A 17,521-nucleotide genomic window follows, 5' to 3' on the forward strand; every position below is an offset into this window, starting at 1 on the left:
TCGCATTTGGTGTCTTCTGATGTTTCTCAGTAGTCTTAAGTTTTTAAGAGTTCTTAATTGAGCCAAGATTAGGCATCCGTGTTTCACTTTCTAATCCATTTATAGGTGTCCCTGCCTAATCTGGAAAGCTTATGGCTATGCAATTTACCATCCAAGGGTTGAGAGAAAAGGTCTTGTAAGGTCTAATCTAAAATGTCTGTTGGAAAAAGTATAAGCTTATAAGGGATTTCAGTAACTTGAGGATGAAGGACTTGTTAAACTTGTCCACAAGACAACCATCTTCTAACATGGTTCCAGCATAGGACTGAAAGGTAGTATTTAGCTTAACATTAGAATAAATCTCCCAAATCTTCATCTAATTGAATGAAAGCTCATGCCATAATAAACCAGTTAATCTCTGAAAGCTGCAGCCTTTTTGTTTTCTTGCTTCTATGTTAGGCGATTAGAACATCCTGCCTGAGGATATTGTAAATATATTCTTCCTCAATGGGATCATTCCATATCAAGTGATCCAACTTTTAAATCTCATGTCATCTAATTTTCTTAATATTTTGTACACTTGTTGAATGATCAAATCTAAGTTTAAATCTAAAATTTTAATTTTTTATCTCATCCCATTTTTGAGTTATGAGGGTTTGAAATTTCAAAAATTTGACAATTTTGGCCTTCCCAGACTTACACAAAAACCTTAAACGCTCAGCCCAAGATTGAGATATGTCAAGACCTAAAACACCAATCTCTTCAGAACTTCATGGGCCTTAATATATGTCACATGATGAACTTACTCTAAATTTTAAATTTAAGTTACAAAATTTTAAAGTGATTAAAAAAATAATATGATTTTAAAATTCCAAAAAATTGTACAGTATTGATCATTTAATATTTCTAAGAGCTACCTGCAGAATTTCATCTTGGGATCTCAATGGGATTACCTTACAAAAAAATTTTTTTGTATATACATGTCTGCCTTATTGGGTTCTATTTAGGATAAATGGGTCTTCTCAAAGAAAAATATAACAGAATAAACAAGGCCACAACCATAATATTAGTTGCTTCAGGCATTTCATTATAAAGTTATATATAGTCAGGCTTTTCTTTTAAAAATGTGTTCCAAAGCTGAGTGATAGCTTGCTATTGTATGATAGAATTAACACTTTGAAAGAATTATTGTTAGTACTTTATTTCATGAAGCACAACAAAATACATATCAAACAAAATTATGACACGGCTGGAACTGTTTAACTGGTTCTGAGATAACATCCCTTCTATCCAGTTCTTATTTTCAACAAATGAGTACAGAAAAGAAGAAATGTTCCTGAAAGATGCTTTGAAAGAGTGAAAGTAGTCAGGGGAACACAAGGATTTCATTGCTACATCCAGTCCAACAGAAATTGTGACCAATGTGTACTCCTTTAACAATGAGAGTGAGAAGTTTGACAGTGAAGGAGGTACAAAATCTCTGGATATGACTGAGATAACTGGGTATGTGACCTGTGGATACAATAAAACATGTTGCTTAACTTATATGCTGTTGGTGGACTATGAAAGTGAAGAAGCAACTGTGACCTCCTTACACCCGCCAGGGCCAGCATCATCATTTGTTTACCCATCTAGTCAGGATGTACTTAAGTTAGGGTGAGCACAAGTTCCAACAAGCATTGAACCAAGGACTGCAACACTTTGACAAAAAATGAAACAACCAACCAGTGCTCTTGAAAAGCGTTTGGTGTAAAGTATAATGTTTTCAGCCCCATTTAATGTGTAAGAATCCCCCTCTCTAATTTTGTTTGATATGCATTTTGTTGTAGCTCTTATAAATATTAAATAATACATTTACCGGTAACAAAAATTATATTAATTTTTTAATTGCCTTTTAACTTTTTAAATTTTGTAACTTACATTTTATATTTTGAGTACACCATGTGACATATCATATTAAGGTCCTAGTCCAACACTTTTACCATTTCTAGCACATAGCTCATTTTCAGGCATGAAGGCAATCAGTAGCAAGCAACATTCCTATAGGTGGCGGTGCAGTCTCTTGAACCTAAAGATAAATTTAACTGAATTTAAGGAAATGCTTATTTAGCTTAAAAAAACAAAGTTATTAGCCAAAAAGTAAAGTACAAGTCAGATGCTCTACATGCACTAGTGTCTGATCACAGGGTTGATGATTAGGGCAATTTTCGTTTTGGCTACAGGAAATTTGTCATGAACAATTCTTTGACGGTTTAAACATACAAGTTGCACAGGCTCTCTGTTGCCATGCAAGGCCCAGAGAAAGAGTTTGAAGTAAAATTTGTCACTTGCCTTAATCCCTTTGTGTATACATCCTTACCAAATTTGGACTTAAGAAAAAAGGTGTGAAAACATTTTTCTTTCTTTCCCTCTTCTCCCTCCCAGTTCACAAGGAGACTTCACATTCCCAGAAATTAAGATGATACAAGATGGGCTATTGATCAGTTAGGGGACATATTTGTCTATCTGTTAGACTAAATCTTAAAAGCAATCATGCAACATTCCATCACACTTTACTTCTTTACTTAGGGTAAAGAAACAGAAACCAGGATATGGTTATGCAGGAAGGAGTATGGTTTATATACAGTATGTGTGGTGTCACCAGGGAAGAAATGTAAAGCACTGCATTTGAGTAGGGAGGGAAGATTAGAGCACCAACATGTTGCTGGAGAAGAGAAGGGATTCAAGGGAATAGTTGGGGCAGTGTTCAGGGGAGAAAGCCAAGGGTGGTGGTGGGAGTGCCAGAGAGATGCAACAAAAGGGCAGGGGATAAAAAGAATGAGAACCAGGGCGTATTGGATGGGCATAAAGAAGAGAGTCCTGGTAAGAGTTTTAGGTTGTGTTGAGGGCAGGATAGAGCTGAGTTGAAGGGATGGGGAGAATGATGGAGGATGGAGCTAAAATCTCTCCCTTCCCCCCATGACATTTCACAGTCATTTGCTAGCTGGCAAAACACAGGGCATTTTTAATTTAGATCCATAACATCAGAGATCTAGCTGTATCAACAACTATTCTTGGGATGTTTCTGCAGTTGCCGTTATATGCAATCAAGAAAAGAGACTTATCATTTCAAAAAGGATTCTAAAATGTCTCAAAATACCTGCTACTCCTAGATTTGTCAAGACTTGGATTCAAGCTTTTCCTGTGCCATGGATTCCTCAAGATGGTATTGGGAAAACAGTTACAAGAACATGAGATGAGCCTTACAGGATCGGAACAAAAGCCTGCTAGTCCTTTAATGCAGTGTTTCCCAACCTTGTGCCTCCAGATGTTTTTGGCCTACAACTCCCATCATCCCTGACCACTGGTCTTGCTAGCTAGGGATGATGGGAGTTGTAGGCCAAAAACATCTGGAGGCACAAGGTTGGGAAACACTGCTTTAATGCTCTATATGGATTAGGATGCAGGTATTTGAAGTATTACAAGGTGAAGTTTACTAAATGGCATTGAACAGAAGTGTTAGTGGTAAAGAATGTATAGTTCATTGCCATCACCATTGCAAGGTGCCTTCACATAGGTTTGTGGTTGGTCAGATTTGTCATGGGTTTTTCTCCGTTTGTGTTCATGTTGCCTTCCCAACTGACTCATCACTACCAGCTAGTGAGATGACGTGTGTGAGTAACCATGTCTTCAGCATGAGATACTCTAGATTTTAAAGATCCACTACAGGAGCCTTCTTCCCAATGTTCTAGATCAGGCATGTACAACAGGTCGATTGCAACTCTGGGCAATGACAATGGGTAGATCACTGTCAGTTTTTTTATACCGGGAGTAGATCACAGTCTCTTGGGAGTTGGATATGCTTGTTCTAGATAACAATTCATATCATTCCTGACCATTGGCTGCTCTGACTAGAGTTGGAGTCCAACAACACCTGGAGGGCACCAGGTTGGGAAAGGCTGCTTTCACAGAACTTCCAGCCATGTTAGCTAGTAATTCCTCCAGAGTTATTAGAAAATGATCAAAATCCATCAAAACCCAGTGTTTTATTTATCAATGCCTTGATGGGAAACCACTGGAAATGTAATGAAAACTGCTTGGGTCTTTCCAAGAAAGATGATAAAATTATGTATTAAGTTTTAGTGACAGGCCATTCATGGGATGGCTCATGAATTTTGGAAACTGATTGCAGTGCATATAGTCCAGTTCTAGCAGACTATTATATCTTCCTGTTTCTGTTAATGGAGCTTGCTACTATAATTTTTCTCTAAAAGCACTATTATTAATAACTAGCATAACGCCTGTCATGATGATTGGTGTGTGCCTGCAAAGGAATTGTATACTGCATACTTTCTACATGTGTGCCTTGTGGGCAGCAATTCACTTGTATAAGAAATGCACATGAATACCATTGGAGAAGGGGCTGAAAATGTACCCTGCTTCTCAGTGTCGTGCGGTGAATTCTTTTCATAGGGGACAGTTAGGGCCAGAGGCACCAGTATGTGAGGCTGATTCAGGGGGTCAATGTCCTGATGCCCCATGTGTGGGCATCACACCTCCCTCCTTAATCTGGGCAGAAGCTTCCTGGGCTTTGGAAAGGAAGCGCCAGGCCTCTGACAGGATGCTGGAGCCCTGCTGCCTCATTCCCAAAGCTGGGCAGGCTTTGAGAAGGTGGCTGGAGGGCCCTGCACCTCATCCAAGCATCACAACCCACCCCCCAAGCCGGGCAGAAGCTTCCTGGACTTTGGGAAGGAGGCACTAGGCTTTAATAGTCTAATATACCAAGAACATTTAGCCTAGTCCCCCTAGTCCATTGACCACACACCACTGCTGCTTCTACTGACCCAACATTGAGAAGCAAGCCTGCTCCTGTATCTAGCCCAGCACCTTCGTTTATATAGTTTCTTTCTGGATTCTGTTTCTTGGTCACTTTAAAAATATGCTGGAATGTTGTGAATTGGGTTTTCTGCATTTGCAGATGATGAAATCTTAGACTAATTTCTACTCTTGAAAGTCAGGAATATTAAAATTAACATGAAGCTTATTGGATCCTTTCCCATTAACTTGTCTGAATCCTCTTACAGACTGCCATATCTAATATGCATGTATTCAAGCTAGGCCTCTAGTGTCTCAGTGAAAAATCAACATGCACACAGGAATTTTTCTCCTCCTACAACAGTATCTTAATTTGTATGCCGAACTACAAAGCAGTGATAATTCAGGATGACTGCATAAATGCTGTTCCCTTGTTTGCATTCTGAAGCTCAGGAAACATAGCGACAGGCCCAATCGGTTCCCTTCAAGCTATTTCAAATGCTTCATCAAGTGGGTGGGTGGGTGGGCTCCCGGCACAGTTCTTATTTTGGTTGCCTGTTTTGAACTCTGTTTGGTTCAGCCTTGCCCTTTCAGAAGTAATCCCTGCAGCTGTTAGAATTTACCAATTGGAATTTACTTTTGTAAGGCCTCCAGTTTAGAGAAGGGACAATGAGGAAGGGCTGGCTGGCTGGGAAGTGTCTGCTGTTATTTTAATTTCCCTAGCCGCCTTCCTTAACTACCTGCTTTGTTGTGCATATCTTTGTGTTGCCAGGGAGGTTCTACACCCCTAGCACAGACATAATCATAGCAGCTTCTGTAACAAATGAGTCCATATATGTCCCTGTTGTTATAAAAAGCAAAACAGTAGTTATTGAATACTTTTGTGGGAAACATACTTCATGCTCATTTTGAAGATTGCATTGACGGGCACCTTTGACATTGTTCCCTGGCTGGGACAACAATACTTTGACTTACTTCCGTTTTTTTAGATGTGTAGCCTGCCTCATACCAAATGCTCAGGGCAAATCACAGGATTTATTTTTTAAATAGTTCAGATATTGTTACTTGCTAGAATCATTTTTACAAGGCATTGGGTATAGCAGAAAAGGTGAAGAAAATCTATTGAACATTGAACAAGTGATAACCTGTCTCACTGCCCTACTTCATCCTGTCTTAGGGTATTTTGAGGCGGGTTTAGCTTTTCATTGGTTCTAATTAATGCAAGGCTCATTGGTGTGTGACCCACACCAGTTCCTTAGGGATGCTGCGTGGAGTATGTGTGTATCAGAAGTATCAATAATCTATAAAGAAACATTGACTAAGAAGTTATCTGATGCTCAATACATAGATCTTTAGAGGGCCAAGATAAACAAGGAATTCTCCTCTACACAATCACCTTCATGACTGAGATAGTTTGTATTAAAACTATTTTACCCTACCTAAAGATCCCCAAGCTTAGGACTCTTGGAAGCTAAAATTATTTCAGGAATAGTCCATAATGGAAGCAAAAGCTAATCTGAAAGGAAACAGTAAGAAGTGCCTGCAAATTTCTTTGTTGTGTTTAGTTTTATGATGTCTGAGTTCTACTGCTAAAAAAGTAGATGCCCACATTGCATATTTTTAAAGAGGGTATTCTGAATTTTGCTGGATGTGGGAGGAAAAAACAACAAAAAACTGTATATCTGCACTACTGTGATTCACATACGGCAGCAGCTGGCATGTAAGTCTCAAGCTGTTTTCTGTCCAGAAGATACACTTGATTGCTGGCATGTTGCACTGCTTTAACTGATTGTAATGAAATGCTTTACCTGCTGTTTCTGCTTTCCTTAATTGGTACAAAGGGGAGCAGGTGAGAAGTTCTGGTGGAACCAGTACTGCCTTATTAGAATGCATTGGGATGGCAGTTTTGATATTGGCTTTGCAGATACATAAGCTGGCTGGGTGACAGATTAGTCTGAATATCATTTATTATACTGTGGTACCTTGGGTTACAAAGGCTTCGGGTTACAAACACTTCGGGTTACAAAATTCACTAATCTGGAAGTAGTACCTCGGGTTGCAAACTTTGCCCCAGGTTGAGAACCGAAATTGTGCGGCATCAGGAGGCCCCATTAGCGAAAGCGCACCTTGGGTTAAGAACAGTTTTGGGTTAAGAACGGACCTCCGGAACGAATTAAGTTCATAACCCGAGGTACCACTGTATGTCAAAGTACTGTAATTCACTAAACAGAGCCTTTGCTTACCTTTGAAGTGTCACAAAAACCCACCAAAGATCCCAGAATGAAAGGTTGTAACACTTTTCTGTTGTTCCTAATTCTGATTGTTGTTTTGATGACTTTCATTCTCTTTTGTGTGACAGCCCATTTTTGGTAATACAAGGGGATCCTCTTGGGTGCATGTGATGCAGCCATGTTTTTTCATGCAGATACTTCTTTTCTTCATAAAAAAGCTAACTTAAAGCTGCGGAATCTGAGGAAACCTGGCTCCGCATGATTGTAAATGTGATTGCTTTGCAGGAATTTGCAACACTGACTAGGGAACTCAATGCATGCCGAGAGCAGCTGTTGGAAAGGGAAGAGGAAATATCTGAACTGAAAGCAGAGCGTAATAATACAAGGGTGAGTAGAGAAGCCCATTTGGCTGCCTGGTTTGAAAGAAACACCCCCTGCACCTTCAAAGGGAGTGTTTTTTAAAACAATCAAGCTGTATATAAATTTTATGAAACAAACACAAATAGATAAAAAAATCTTGGTTTGACCTAGGCTCAAGGTATGCCAGCATAGTTCAAGTTCTCTTGGCTGTGCCAGAGGTATCCAGTTTGCCCTCTCGATAAGGTTTAATAGGATAGAAGGCTTTTTTATGGAATTTCCCACCCAGTGAATAGAGTTTGATAGGAGACTTATATTCTTGATTGAATGGGGAGGGTTTAGCATAATCTCTGTAAAATCCAATTTAATTTCTATAGAATGTTGCTGTTTTTTTATTCTTATTCCAGTACAGCTTATGTTTATGCCTGCAGAGACCATTCAGTCCTCTGTCACCAACTATCTTTGCCCTACATCTCAACAATCCTGAGCCTCCAGGTGTGCTAAGAAACCTCAGCCTGCAGCATCCCCATTACTAGTGTGCAGATTTAAACTTGCCCCTTCTAGGGAAATAGCTTTGTGCACACTTCCAGAATTTGCCTGTTACTGGACCATTTCTGCATAGCGCCCACCCTTTACTGTTCAGATCCTTTTTCTGGCATGCTCTTTAAGTGCTGCAGAAATCAAGTTTTGTGATAGCCCTAGGTCTGGGATTATAAGGGAAAGGCAAATCCTTGACTGGCAAAAAGCCCTTGCTGATTGCTATACTCGACTATTTTTGCCTGCTGAACCCACATCCATCACCAACATTGCCTGCATCACCAACATTTGGGAACAAATGTGAACATCGCTGATTAGATTCTTGAAGTAGGTAGGTAGCCATGTTGGTCTGACACAGTCGAAATATATTTAAAAATTCTCCAGTAGCACCTTAGAGACCAACTAAGTTTGTTCTTGGAGAAGTGTGCATGCACTCGAAAGCTTATACCAAGAACAAACTTAGTTGGTCTCTAAGGTGCTGCTGGACATATATATATATATTCTTTAATGACATACATCACACTTGTTCCGAATGTACATCATTAGTTAATTTAAAGCAGCTTGCTGCTGATGTTAGCAGGAGATAGCTGTTTTTAAGAGAAATGAAAATGTCTTGAGAATGCATTGCTTCCTATGATGTGTACATACATTTTTTGGTCCAACTTTTGCTTGTGGTACAACAGGCTGTTTTTTTATTGTTATTACAAAAACCTGATTATCTGAGGCAAAAGTGACAAGGGAGTCTCTTTCAAAATGCTTTCAGCTCTGAAAAAAAAAGTCATTTGTGTCATCATAGTTTTGTTTGAGCAATGTGTTTATGAGTGCTTTTTGTTAGAGATTCTGGCAAAGTTATTTCAAGTCATGCTCATGGCAGAAATTGCCTGCTAGTAAAACTTGGCTACTTTTTTTTTTTGGTTACACTCTAATATTAGTTTTTGCTATACTCTGAAGTCAACAAGAGGACAGAAAAAGCCTTTTCTTACCTCACATTGACTTTGAATGAGAAATGTCTAGAGCTGTTCCTTGCCTTGCAGCTTTTGTTAGAGCACCTGGAGTGCCTGGTCTCAAGACACGAACGCTCCCTGAGGATGACTGTGGTGAAGCGGCAAGCTCAGTCTCCATCTGGTGTCTCCAGTGAAGTTGAAGTTCTGAAAGCATTGAAATCTTTGTTTGAACATCATAAAGCATTGGATGAGAAGGTAAGGCTGTTTTGGGAAGTGACAGCATAGCTTCAGCAAAACCAGCTATTTATAACCCACAACCTTTAAGTTCCTGGTCTCTAACGGCCCAAAGTATTGCTTTTGGTCAGTGCTAGCTTGCAGATCTCCCATCAACTTTCTGGTTATGAGTAATTTCCAGCCTGAGCCAATCATTTGCCCTTTGAAGAATGGTCTCAAAAATTACTGCTTTGCATCCTAGAAATATGTTAGCAGGATTGAATCTGTGCCAATGCTCCTTTGAAGGAGTATTCTAGCCTTCCACTCTCCCAACCCCAGTTCAGCAATACACCCAGTGATATTGTTATATGGTGTTAGTGTAGTAGCTCTTCCAAGTCAGGCAGATCTCTGCTGAGATCCTTTTACGCTTATTCTAATTAGCAGGTTAACTCAAGATTCCAGGCTTTAGCCCACTTCATCATACCTAGTGTTTCTTGTTGCTTGCAAATCTAGCTGAGATGCTGTTCTTCTGGAGCCACGTACTGTTCTTTTGTGCCCTTTCACGTGATGAGGGGAGTGTGGTTTAATTGAATTATCTGTGTTCTGAACTAGATGTCCTGATGATTGGGAGCAGGGGTGGTGGTGGTAGGCCACAAACTGCTTGAAGGGCTGTGTATCAACTCGGCCTTTGAAAATATTTTTTTTTCTTTTCAGGTGAGAGAGCGCTTACGGGCAGCACTGGAACGAGTAGCTACACTAGAGGAACAGCTTTCTAGTGCTCACCAACAGGTAAATATTGGGTTTCAGATTGTACTGTGGATTTCACAGAGGTGAAATCAAAGAAACTAAGACTGATTGCAGAAAAAAATGTATCTGCAGCACTATGTGACATGCGATCTTTATAATTTTGTTTCAGTTGTTGGACTTGTGACACAAACTCCTGTATATTTCTCTCATATTTTCTTTAGACAAGAATCCCTTTTTAAATATTCCTCTAAAGCTATTTTATACTGATATAAGGAATTTTGGTAACAACCAAGGTAAACTTGAAGCGATTGTTATGAGAGATTATTAAAATAATTGTGGAAAGCTACCCAGGCTACATGGGGTTTTGTAAATGGAAAAAAACAAAAAATGTACAGGAAGGGGGAGGAAGGACCAGTTGCTAAGAAGCACACATTGCAGCAGCAAACATATGTCGAGAGAATATTGCAAGGGGGGGGGGGGTCAAAAAAATTGCTGTAAGTAATGTGACCAGGTAGCAGAAAGAAAAAAAAATATGTTACAAGATTAAAGGTGAAAGGAAGATACAGGATACACCCCTGCATGTCACAGACCGGATGAGCTCATACCTCATGGCTTCTACTTAAAAAACATAATTGGACACATTAAATGTATTCATGCTTTTACAATATTGTGTGGTTGGGCCCTTACTTTCCAGGCTGGTCTTACACAAAAAGAAGTCAAATTACCTGTTACAGTGGCAGTTACCTCTGCTCCCACACTAAGTTATTGAATCACTTTGCATAGTAAAAATCCTGGCTTTTACAGAACTCTCCTTCATAAACATGTGCAACGACAGCTTCTTAACAGTGACAGCAACAATAGAAGGTGGACAAGAAGCTCTCTGCATGTTCTGCATTCTTATTTTTCACACTTAAGGAAACCTTAAGTACAAGTGTATATTTAAAATGTATTTTGCAGGTAAGTGCTCTTCAGCAAGGCCCCTCCCAGAGGGAAGCACCTGTAGGAGAAGATGATAAAAGGACTGAGGGAAAAGAATCTGGGCAGAAGCTACTTTGGAAGGTGAGAGCCATCCTTCTTGGAAGTGGAGAGTATCTAATGTAATATTGAAGTACTATGGTCATTCAATCAAAGGTACAAAATGGGAACCCTTTGCTTACTGATAAATTTTATCTTCCCTTACCATTTTTAAACTCTGCAATAATAGGCCTGTTGAATAAATGTCCAGTGGCAAGTTACAGCTACCTCAAAATGCCCCCTTTTCAGAAAAGACCAGTGTTACAGTAGCAGTCTAGCATCTCTTGCATACTATTAGAAAGAAGAAAAACTGATAGTTCATTTGGTGAGCTAACGTATTGAAATGTTGCTCAGTGGCCTTTGTTTGGTACTGTGTTTGACTGGGTAGTGCATATTCCTTGGAAACATAGTTCTTTGTTATATGACTTTCACAGAGACTTCCTAATGGCTCTATACATCCGGATGATGAGGCAAGCCGGACTGTGGAACTGCAGGAACTTCTAGAGAAGCAAAACTTTGAGGTAGCGCAAGCTAAAGAACGAATAGCTGCTTTGGCTGCCAGTGTTGCTGAGCTAGAAGAAGATCTAAGTACAGCCAGGAGGGACCTAATCAAATCAGAAGAAATGAGCGGCAAGTACCAGAGGGACCTAAGAGAGGTGAGAGAGTTCTGTTCCAGCAGCATAAACTATGTTATCAAGAGAATCTCTGAAGCAACTTTAAAAGCCATCTTATTTTTTCCAGGTGTAGCAAAAATAAAATAGTCTGAGCATCTGCTTGCAGAAAGTTATTGCTGTTTCTAGCAGTGAGCTTAGTTATTCAGTGTCAAAGTAAAAAAAAAAAATACCTATCATAACTGGAGATTTGTGACCCTGCCTTCTCTCAGTTTGCCCAGATAATTAATTGGGCTTTCAGTGTTCTAGTAGAATACTTTGGGGTGGGGGGAACAGTTTTTCAGGTGAGTACAGTGGTACCTTGGGTTACATACGCTTCAGGTTACATACGCTTCAGGTTACATACGCTTCAGGTTACAGACTCCACTAACCCAGAAATAATACCTCGGGTTAAGAACTTTGCTTCAGGATGAGAACAGAAATTGTGCGGGGGTGGCACGGCAGCAGCAAGAGGCCCCATTAGCTAATGTGGTGCTTCAGGTTAAGAACAGTTTCAGGTTAAGAACGGACCTCTGGAACGAATTAAGTACGTAACCAGAGATACCACTGTACTCTAAAAGTACAATTACCATTTTCCTGCCACTTTCCCTTCCTTGCCAGCTCTCTACTTCATCAAGCCAAAAACCCTGGGGAAGAGAAAGACATGACAGATAGTGGGAGGTTTCTCAACAACACAGGAAAGGCCTTGTGGTTGCAAATGATGCATAGAGCATTATTTCTTGCAATCATGAGGTTTGACTGTGGTGGGAGCCTTTACCACCATTGGCCTTGTCCCTCAAGTTATGGTTGTTTTGAGGGGCAAAGATAGATGAGGCTGTTGGGCAGGACTAGAGAGTGGTGGAGGCAACTGTGAGCCCAACTTTCATTTGGAATCAGCTTAAATGGTTCCAATACAACCTTTCAAAATGGGGCAGCTTATTACTGCAGAGAGAGTTTGCATTTTGAGCTTCAGTGTAGTACCTCAATAGTCATAACAAGCCCTTCTCATGCTGTGGTTCAGGCAGATTTTTCTATCACCATGAGGGCCATACAACCACAAAGTTCGTGACTTTCTTCATGGCTCATCCTACCAGGCTTTGGCACAGAAAGAAGACATGGAGGAGAGGATCACCACCTTGGAGAAGCGCTATTTGGCAGCCCAAAGAGAAGCCACCTCCATTCATGACCTCAATGATAAACTAGAGAATGAGCTGGCCAATAAAGAGTCTCTCCATCGCCAGGTAACAGGCTTTAATGGCATACTGTCTGAAAAGCCAGCTTCCTTCCTCTGAGTCAAGGGCATGTGTGGCTACAGTCATAGGTCCTTTGACACATTCTCTTGAATATATATATATTCTTTAATTTTTAATTTTTAGATGATTTTAACACTAATCAACCTCAAGTAGGTATCAGCATGGTGTACAGTATAAGGCCAAAAAGATCATACAACCAAAAGTGCAACCATGAAATGAAAAACAATAAAATATAGTCAAATACACAAATAAAATGCCTGGGAAACAGAAATGTTTTCACTTGACACCAATAAGTTTGCACCAGTTGTATCTCTGTGTTGAGGGTGCCACACTTGGGGTGCCATGACAGAAAAGGCTTAGCTTGGTTGATACACTTGTGTGTAGAAAGTACTTTAAGAAGATCTTAAGATACAGGCAAGCTATATAGGAAGAAATATTCAAGATACCCAGGTTCCAATCCTTTTAAAGTTTTAAAGATTAAAACCAACACATTTATTTGAGGCAAGAAGCAAATAAGCAGCCCAAGTTGTTCTCTTGGAATTGGTGCAATAGCATCCCCTTAGTCAATGCCCATTAACATTCTGGCAGCCACATTCTGCACTAGTTGAAGCTTTGGTCATCTTTAAGGACAGTCCCCATGTACAACTTGTTACAGTAAGCCTGTGAGTAACTTACTAGAGTATGGACTACTGTAACCAGACTATTCCTGTCCAGGAACGGATGCAGGCTGAAGCTGTGTTTGGTCACCCCCTTTTTCATGACTGCCATTCTGCATTGTTCTACAGTGTGAGGAGAAAGCACGGCATCTCCAGGAGCTTCTCGAACTGGCAGAGCAGAAACTGCAACAGACAATGAGGAAAGCTGAGACGCTGCCTGAGGTGGAAGCTGAGCTGGCCCAAAGGATAGCAGCACTCACCAAGGTAAGTACACAACCAGAAGCTGGCTTCAAAGCCCAGGGTACAGAAAGGGTTTAGTGTTGCTCCAGAACTTAGAACTTTCCTGGGATGGAGGAGAAAGGTGGAAGAAAGAGGAGCTTTTAAATTCATGCTACAAGTATTACTTTTTCCTTTCTGCTCTGTATTGTCTCTTCTGCAGTAGCTGGGTATCATGAGCCACCTCTTCGGATGGTAGCCTCTCCTAAGGAGGGTTTTGTTTGTTTTTAAATGATGCTCTAGCAGGTCATGCTGCATTTTTAATAGGTATGTTTTAGGCACCCAGAATCTGAAGGCAGGGCTTGCTTCTCAAGAATGACCTAAAGTGCATTCTTTTCAACCAAAAAGCCAAGGACTGCAAGCTTAGAACAAGGGCTTGAGGTCCATTTACCATTCCTGAGTCTTTTACCTCAGAGATTGCTACCTATATACAGGCATAAAAAAAATGGGACAGGAATAAATCTCTGTTAAACCAATTGTTCAGCTTTTAAATGAAATAGGCATTGCGAGGAGTGAGGTGGACCAGGAAGTTGCTGTGAAGTTTGTACAGCAAGATTCAGAAGGTCCATATGACACTTCCTCAAGCCTAGCTTCATGCAAGGTTATTTTAGAGTAAGAATCTCCAGTGTATTAATGCGCTAGTGCTTGTGAGAGACTTTCCCAGCATCCCTCAGCTTATGTTTAACACCCTCCCAAAAATCTCATGAGAACAAATCCACTATGGTCACATTCCTATATTTTTGGGTAGTACTGCCTGATTGCTGTGTCGGTATGTTCTTATGTAAGAACAGGTATCTCTTATCCCTGCTCCCTATCCTAATTCCCAGAGCTTGTAAGAATTGCTCATTCCTTTGGGACTGTCTTGTTCTGTGTAGGCAGAAGAAAGGCATGGCAGTATTGAAGAGCGACTGCGGCAGCTGGAGACTCAGTTGGAGGAGAAGAACCAAGAACTAGCAAGGGTAGGTTGACTTCTGTAGAGTATATAGGACTGCTTTTTATAATTTTTAACACCTTATTTACAGCACCACAGTTTAGGTCAGGATCCTGTTGTGGGAGGGAGAAAGATGATTTGGAGTTAGATTCTACATTTGCTTCTAGGATTTCAGTGTCTTATTCACAAGTGTTGCATCACATGGTTGCTGCAAGTCTTTGACCATGCTATTACAGCCTGCTTCTTTAAGGCTGAGTTTTGATGGCATGGTTAAAGTTGTGACACCCAGGCACACAGGAAACTCCTTTATAATTCAGCTCTGCATAGTGGAACAATTGTATCACAGATGGTGGTCAGCACTTCTGAATTCAATCCAAGTTCTGAAATAAAATGGGACTTCTTATAATTTCACTCCTACCAAAATCTATTCATCTTCCTTCCTGATAGCCCTATAATGTATACTAACAAAACATTTATTTTGTTTTGGGTTGCCATTTCACAGACTTTTAATACTAATTTCAGTAGGCAGTTTCACAATAGTAAAATAGTTACAAGGAAAGGTTTTTTTTTTGTCATTATTGTACACAAGAATAAATCTGTACCACTGAATCATATAAAATCACTTCTTAATTTGCAGTGTAAATAATATTCATAGGAATTGGGCTCCCCACTGGTATAAGCTGATGTAGTGGAACCAATAACAGTTTGTAAAGTGGATTCTCAAATCTTCCAATCAATGTGGTGGACATAGTTTGCTTGTGAAAACTTTACTACATTAGGTTGTTAGAAAGAAGGTTATTTTGGAGGAGATTCTTCAATGATTAGGGCTAATTTCAAGGCAAATCTGCTTTGAATTACTTGGTTGATCATGATTCCCCCTCAACTCCCAAACAGGCCCGTCAGAGGGAGAAAATGAATGAGGAACACAACAAGCGGCTGTCTGATACTGTGGATAGACTGCTGAGTGAGTCCAATGAGCGGCTTCAGCTTCATTTGAAAGAACGGATGGCAGCCCTTGAAGAGAAGGTATGTATGTATTAGACACCTCATAAAATTAGCTCTATGGGTGTCATACACAACTGGCTTTTTTGCCATAGTATGTTTAAGATCGAAAAGATAATTTTGCTGACAGTCAGGATTTGACTGGAATGTTGGGGCCATCCTAAAAAGAAACTGAGATCATAGCTATTCTTGATCAATTAATTCCAACTATTGAGTCGGGCCCAAGATTCTTTTTAAAATGAATGTTAGCAAAATACTATTGCTATGGAGTAGAGCAGTGGTTCCCAATAGGTGGTTGCTGTCCCCAAGGGGTCTGCATAACCCATCCAGGTGGTCTGTGACACTACTTATGTGTAACAAAAACTACCATAGAGATAACAAAAATTTCAAAAGTAGGGGGTCCATGGCTTGGCTTAGCTAACTGGACGCCACAAGTAGAGGATCTTAAGAGACTGGTTTTTCAGAGAAGGCCTCCTTCTTTGTTGCCTTGGGCTCTGCTGGTCCCTTTGCATCTTCCTTTGGGCTTAGTGTATTCTAACTAATTCTAAGGGATCGAGGATTGCACTGATGGCTTCTTGAATGCTGCTGCGATAAATGTGGAACAAAATTTTGGCGAGATCAATTCTCAGCTACCTACATCTTCATGTATTGGCACCTAAGTATTTGTAGTGGTATCAAAAAGCCATTGTTCATTGAGGATGGATGGGTGGGAAGATTTTAAAAATGTTTTTGTTACTTTACTGTGCCAAATTATTAGCTCATGTGCATGGTTTTGAAGGGGCAGTCTAGCCTGTACTTTTGAGATAAATACTGCTGTAATGGCAAAGAGTCTATAAATATTTGTTAGTAATTTGGATGGCACAGATATCAATTCACTTCCTACCTCATACCTCAGCTGAACCATCTTAAGTTTCCCTACCACTTTCTTTTTCTTCTGCTAGTGTGTAGCAATTGTAATATCTATACTGTGTGAAGTTGGATCTTCACTGGGCCAACTTCAATGAGAATAAGCTCCATAAGAATCAATCACTCCTTTCTTTCCTAATTATTATCATGTACTTAGAGTGCAATGATGATCAGCTGCATTGCACATGTCAAAAATGTGATAAAAAGAATGTCATAAAGAAAATAATCTTCATTTGGTCTAGTTGTCTGTTGAGCTCTGATTGTGTTAGGCCAGGGGCTGCAAACTTTTTTGTACCCACAGGCACATTTAGAATTTTGAGAGTGTTCTAGGGGCACCAGTCAAAACTTGCCTTCTGTGTGTGCATAATGCAAAATGGATGCCATGAGGAGGGGCACAACAGAGACAGCCACTTTGGACAACCTTATGCTTATCATAGAAAGTCAGCTCTGTAGTATTGGTTTTGATTGTGGAGTTCACACAATATTTATTTTATATACGCACATGCTGATGCTGTTGCTGTCTAATAGTAACAAGGAGCAATTCTCAGTACTAGGAAAATACAGAAGTTAGGAACACCACTCACATTTCACCTTGTTCACTTCGTAGGTACCTGCACATTTTGCCCCATAACTCTTCTGTCCAGGAGGGGTTGATACTTACCTAAAAATGAATAAATAAATAAAAGCTCAGAATGTGGGGCACCTGTCCAGGAGCACCAGCAAAATCATTTCCAGATGCTACGGTGCCTGCAGATGCTGGGTTGATGACCCCTGTGTTAGTCATTCCATCTCAAAGGGTGGTTTGTTCTTTTTAAATGGCTGTTGTGCTGGATATTCAGACATTAGTGACTTTGACAAGCTCTGCTCAAGGTCTATCGAAAGTATTCCTCTCTGCATTTACAATTCATGGACCTGATTAGAACACCCATGCTTTTTGAATGCTAACTTCAATTGTCTCAGTTCTCCTGTAACTAGAGTTGTTTAGCTCTTGGGGTGTGACAGGTTCCAAATTGCACAAAAGGGAGTCAGTG

General features: G+C 40.1%; 1 protein-coding gene across 13 annotated transcripts in view; it reads left to right on the forward strand.

The window, feature by feature from the left end:
• Positions 1-17,521, forward strand: part of PPFIA4 (PTPRF interacting protein alpha 4) — a 105,762-nt gene that overhangs the window by 46,456 nt on the left and 41,785 nt on the right. For all 13 annotated transcript variants that reach the window (XM_083746454.1, XM_083746460.1, XM_083746461.1 and 10 more), the window contains 9 exons: positions 7,290-7,391; positions 8,933-9,097; positions 9,770-9,844; positions 10,760-10,861; positions 11,251-11,472; positions 12,561-12,707; positions 13,505-13,639; positions 14,527-14,610; positions 15,477-15,608. In XM_083746454.1, the coding sequence (XP_083602580.1) occupies positions 7,290-7,391; positions 8,933-9,097; positions 9,770-9,844; positions 10,760-10,861; positions 11,251-11,472; positions 12,561-12,707; positions 13,505-13,639; positions 14,527-14,610; positions 15,477-15,608 (1,164 nt within the window). The remainder of the gene's footprint in view (positions 1-7,289; positions 7,392-8,932; positions 9,098-9,769; positions 9,845-10,759; positions 10,862-11,250; positions 11,473-12,560; positions 12,708-13,504; positions 13,640-14,526; positions 14,611-15,476; positions 15,609-17,521) is intronic.

Source organism: Podarcis gaigeae (assembly GCF_964106915.1).
Source record: "Podarcis gaigeae genome assembly, chromosome: 6".
NCBI classification, from domain to species: Eukaryota; Metazoa; Chordata; class Lepidosauria; order Squamata; family Lacertidae; genus Podarcis; species Podarcis gaigeae.